Source organism: Macadamia integrifolia, chromosome 8 (genome assembly GCF_013358625.1).
Source record: "Macadamia integrifolia cultivar HAES 741 chromosome 8, SCU_Mint_v3, whole genome shotgun sequence".
In the NCBI taxonomy this organism is placed as follows: domain Eukaryota; kingdom Viridiplantae; phylum Streptophyta; class Magnoliopsida; order Proteales; family Proteaceae; genus Macadamia; species Macadamia integrifolia.
In genome coordinates this window covers 20,775,856-20,781,471 of record NC_056564.1, presented here as the reverse complement: position 1 = coordinate 20,781,471, position 5,616 = coordinate 20,775,856, and the positions used below count along the sequence as shown (strand labels likewise).

Here is a 5,616-nt window from a genome sequence, read left to right as displayed (position 1 = left end):
CTTTTATTGACTCTTTTTTGGTAGAGACTTTTACTGACTTTTACCACATGGTAAAGTCTATTTTGAGTTGAAATTAACACATTAATAGGGGAAGATGGTTATATTTATTCACAAGATTTCGGTTCTGTGACTCTGCTAGTCAACCTTTGTCCATGGGAAAGTTGGGGGGGGGGGGGGGGATGGGTACCCAGGGAATGAAACAAATTAGAATATAGCATGGGAGAATTGCCCCAATAAGCTAACAAAATAAACATTATATTTGCCATATGGTACATCAAATGCATCCCACAAAACCAATCAGGACCCAGTTTTTCTCTAACTCGTGGGCGTCCGGTTAGGAGGACCTAGACATGTACTCTGAGATTCTTCCAATCTTCAAATGTTTGATTGAGCACCCAACTAGTTAGATACGATTTTTTTTCCGATCAAAATACCATTCCTCACTTCTAATAAATTCCAACAAGAAAATGAGTTTTCCATGAGGTAGTAGAAAATCCAAGGGAGATTTTCCAAGATTGCCAAATAGTTTACCACATCGGTGCAAACCTTGTTCATTGTCAAGTTCGGCTGGTAGTAAAATAACAAATTTAAAATATGATGCAAAAATGAAACTTTTAAAAAATGATTGAAAAGAAATGGACAACTAAAAATACAAAAGAAGATATCAACACATAGGTAGACATATGTATGATTGAGATTGAGAATAAAGTATGTAACATGGCTAATCCAGACTATTCTTTAGGTCTCCAATGGTTTTGATTGCCATGTCATCTACCACATTATACAACTAGATTAACCACAAGGAAATTCCTTCCTTGATAGCTTAATTAAATGACCCCTATAAATTAACATGTGGCTAATAGAAAGGGTTATTTTTCTAAGGTTGGATCCCTTGTAATGCACATTCAAGAGATAAGCTTTGCATATCAACAAATATATATATATATATATATATATTTTTGGTAGGATACATGTCAACTTTAGGTTTGAGTGAAAAGAATGAAAGAGTATTGTCTAGTCTAACATCTAGAATGTAATTTTGACAAAATATTTAACAAGAAAAAGTAAAAGACAAAATGAACCTTTTGAATATTACATGCAAGGTTATCCCTAAAATGTGCATTCCAATGGATCTGGACTTTCCACCATGTTTGATCTATCTAATTGTCAGATTAGCCAAATCAGCCCTACCCATTCTACTAGGTACTAATTAACCCTTTCAACATAGTCCTGAACAATACATTTTCCTTCAAACTACTTCTAATCCTTAATGCAACATATTTTTTTTTTTTTTTTTCCTGTTTCTGTCTGTGCTCATCCTTGTAAAATTACTAAATCATCAAAAACTTCGTTTTCATCAGAGCAACATTCTGAATGTTTCCTCATTAAGGTATTGTTATAAAATATTATTGTGTGCTTCTTTCTCTATCTCATTATCATGTTTTAAATGCTTTTGATTGTTCTCATGAAATGATTTAATTATCCCTGACATATTTTTTTAGTAGAATTATCCTAACTTTATTCTTTTGGGAAGAATCTACAATTTTTTGACATCCTTTATTGTGATTTAATTTAATATTTTAGTAGAGTTTAAATGTATTTGACCATTTAGTATAAATGGCAGAAATATCCCCACACTTATGTTGTATTAAAATTTTTTTAATGTTTTTCAAAAATAAATAAATGCTTTAAGAATAAAGTGTGAAATTACAATGGACGAATACATGATGTATACATTTATCCGTGGTATTAATCATGGTCATACAAATCATCCTTAAGCTTAATTTTTTTTTTTACAAGAATTTCTGAGCTTAAAATATGTTAAAGTATATGACTATAAGTACCTTGAAAAGAAAAACAACAATTGTAATTTATAAATTATCATGAAACACTTAGATTTTCACTCAGCTAATAGCATAGCTAGAAGTATTTATGAAAATTCTAACATTGTAATACCCTTTTAAGTCATTCAAAATTGATTGCGGATTATCTTGCCAAGGAAGCGGCAAAGAGTGACCAGTCTATTTTTCTCTTTCTTTCCCTCCTTTCATTAGGGAAGAAATAGTTCATGATGCACAATCTAGGCCTCGCCATCGCTTCTATTATTAGTGGCTGAGTTTCCCTGTTGATGGTAATGCCAGAGGTGGAGTATTCTCAGCTGTTCTTGCAATCCTTTTGTATTTTTCTCCATTTTTAATAAAAATTTCTGGAATTTCTTGTGAAAAAAAAAAAGTCATGTATTTATTTTACTTAAATAAAGTATTCAGGTATAATAGTAAGGCTCTCTTTCAATCTATAGGAATCTTTAGTCACATCGTTTGTTCTGAGTGTTTCATCTTTCCCTGGGAGGGATAAGATCAACTTTTGGGAATCAACCCTGACTAAAGTTCCATTAATGGCTCCAACTTGATTGAGATATCATAAATTGTTGGGGAAACAATACCATGAGGGTGACTGGATGAACTAGAGCGAAGGTTAAAAGAACCCTGCCCCGCTTGTGTGTCTCTAAACCCAGATATAGGCAGAAGCAAAAAGACCACACTACCCCTTTCCCAAATGCCTCCACCCGCAGTCCCATTGGCTTGCGCTCTAGCACAGTGGCCACGCATGCACCAAGGGTTCTCTTGTCCCAATATCATGTTAATGTGTTTGGGAATTCATGCGAAAGGGAACGATGAATCCTCAATAGAAAAACTACCATCTGAACTAAACGTGAAAATTGCTTTCCATCAGACTGCCATTCTTGTAACTACACTCTGAACTTGGATTATATATATATATATCCAAAAAGGTGCCATCCACATAGTTTGCTCCGCTAGGAGATATCCAAAAAGGTGCCACTACCTAGTTTGCTCTGCTAGGCGATATCCAAAAGGTGCTGCCTCCCTAGTTTACTCTGCTAGGCGATATCCAAAGAGGTGCCTCCTACCTAGTTTGCTCTACTAAATGACCAGACTTAAATAATTGGATAGTTAATCTATCGGTGGTAGACAACTAGTCAAGCTCTGGTGGACACTACAAGGGTAGAATGCAAATGTGGTGGATCTAATCTTGACTTCTAAAAGAAGAGCAAAATGAAATCATCAATGTCTTTTTCCGGCCATAGGACCAAAATTTTCTTCTCCCACAATGAAGAAGAATCACTTCAGCAAACATCCATCGTTATGCTTGGATGTGATTTAAGGAACAGTCATGGCATTTCTAATTTTCAGCATACTGGACAAATAATTATGATAGTAGATTCGAAGATTTCACTCTATATACAGAAAAACTTTCTATAATTACATATGATCAAATCTAAAATCAAGCAAGAATCTTTCTATCTTCTATTTTTTCATTTATTTATCATTGATTTTATTTTTCAAGTAGACCTTCAAGCTAAAGGTCTCTCTTCCTTCATCCCTAATCTCGGGTAAGCATGCCACAAAAATTATACAAAACATATTCAAGCCAATGGGATCCATATACTATATCTAATTCTTAATCATATGTATAGAAACTATAAAGGATTTTAGATGTTAAGATGCATGAATCACTACACCAATTGTAGCCTAATTTCTTTGATCTCATCTAAATATTTTGCTAAACAGAAAGAGGGAGGTCATCAAATTCCAAATTGGTATGAGAACAAAACACCTCCAAAACCAGGTAATTATTAGATTATTCCATCATTTAGCCGGATTTCAATCGGCACAGACTCTTAAAGACAAAGTAACAGTCAATGAGGTCACTCGATCTCAGAGTTTCTTTATCTAGGGATAGGCGGCGGTGGTGGCAGTGGAGGTGCTACCACAGGTGATGAACCCACCGAGGACCCATGTCTATGAAGAAGCTCCCTTGCCATTTCTTGAATATCAACACCACCACCATCAACACCACAACCGCCACCTCCACCACTACTGTATTGTCGGAGTTCCATTTGCACCTGAGGATCAAAAAGCATCGATAGATCAAAGGATGCTGCTGGTTGCATGCTTGAATCTGAGGGAAGATCCGCTACCAAGAGTGACGGTGGCGTCAGTAACGTCGCCGGTGGCGGAGTTGGCGGAGTTGGAGATGGAACCTCTAGGGTTGCCAGATGAGCATGCAAGTATGAGACCTCTGCCTGCAAGTTCACCACCTACACCCATACATACAACACGCTTTCATCATCAGTAGTCGAAGCACCTTTTTCTTAACGGCTAGTTTTAAGGATGAGTTCTACGTCAAGCGTTACCTGTTGTTGAAGAGAAGAGATGTGAGAGACACAACCATAGATGGGATCACGGAGACGAGCCTGAGCCTCATAACAAATGGTGACGACGGCATCAAGGCGCTTATCGAGAGGTATGTGGAGGAGAAGCTTAGAGACGTTACTTGCACCGAACACCTTATGCACCGCTGCGAAGTGAGCCGCTCCTTGTTCTGAATCAAAGTAAGGAGCAAATATACAACCAGTCACACACTTACGCCGGAGGAATTTGCATGCACCACAAGGCCCACCACCACCACCACCACCACCACCACCACCGCTAGCACCACCGGCGGCACCACTGCTGCTACTGCTGCTCATCTTTTTCTATTGATGATGATGGAGTCGAAAAGGAGAAGCCAAGAGGGAAAATTGGTGGTGGGTCACTGGGGTCTGTTTTTAGATTTTTAAACCCTATTTGAAACCTTTGAAGCCACGCGACACATCCAACCCGCCCTTTAACTGCTTGCGTGAAGCAAACATGCAATAACCCGAGCAACTCTCTCTCTCTCTCTCTCTAACTATCTATCTCTCTGATCTCGTGAAGCTACCACGGCCACGAAACGCTCATCACCTTCTACTCTTTCTTTCTCTCTCTAAAAGTGAAGTGCAGTCAATCAATTTTTGTCTATCACTCTATAAAGTAAAAATCTTCATGCTGAGCCATCCCTTGATTGATCCTCATATCTCAATTCAAAATTTATAAAAAAACTGGAAAATTGTAAAAATTGAGAAGCCGAAACGTGTCTATGGTGGTTACAAAAAAAAAAACGTGTTGAAGCTGCGTTGAGGGCAAAAGACGCCAACTGCCCTTTCTTCTTCTTTCCTTATTTGCTTCCTCCCAAGTCCCACCCATGTTTTAAAATAAATATCTGTATTGGTCAGGCCCAACGTGAATCTCATGGAGGATCCGGGTACACACTTCAATACATGGGTATGTATGATAAGGTCCTTCCAATCGTTGGATGCATGCTGAATACTCCAATCGATGGCTAGAAAGATGGTTTTACTATGCTCCCAAGGAGTATCAAAATGGAGTTGGAGTAAAAAAAAATTGTCAGAAACGAATCAGGAAACCAACCAAACCTGATAAACTTTGATTTTGGGTTCTGAAAAACCGATAAAAGTTGAAAAAAAAAAAACCAATAAAATAGAAGAAACCTAATAAAACCAATGAAATTAGAATTTTTATATTATTTTTCGGATCGATGATATGTGCATTCTAATTGCTGGATAAAGAGGACATAGTTTAGATTAACTACATGATAAATTCTAGGCCTAATTCAATCAAATACATCTTTGTATTGACACACATCATGTTTATACTCATGTATGTTTATCAGTACTCTAGGCATTATCATGCCCTCTCAAGACTTTTGAATGGA

The 5,616-nt window shown here is 37.1% G+C and overlaps 1 protein-coding gene across 1 annotated transcript; it reads right to left on the bottom strand.

The window, feature by feature from the left end:
* Positions 1-3,524: 3,524 nt before the first annotated feature.
* On the bottom strand, positions 3,525-4,836 carry LOC122086641 (LOB domain-containing protein 18-like). Its single transcript, XM_042655597.1, has 2 exons — positions 4,217-4,836; positions 3,525-4,120 (listed from the first exon to the last, which is right to left on the bottom strand). The coding sequence occupies exons 1-2, from the start codon at positions 4,550-4,552 to the stop codon at positions 3,749-3,751; spliced, it is 708 nt and encodes a 235-aa protein (XP_042511531.1). The 5' UTR covers positions 4,553-4,836; the 3' UTR covers positions 3,525-3,748.
* Between the last annotated feature and the right edge of the window lie 780 nt (positions 4,837-5,616).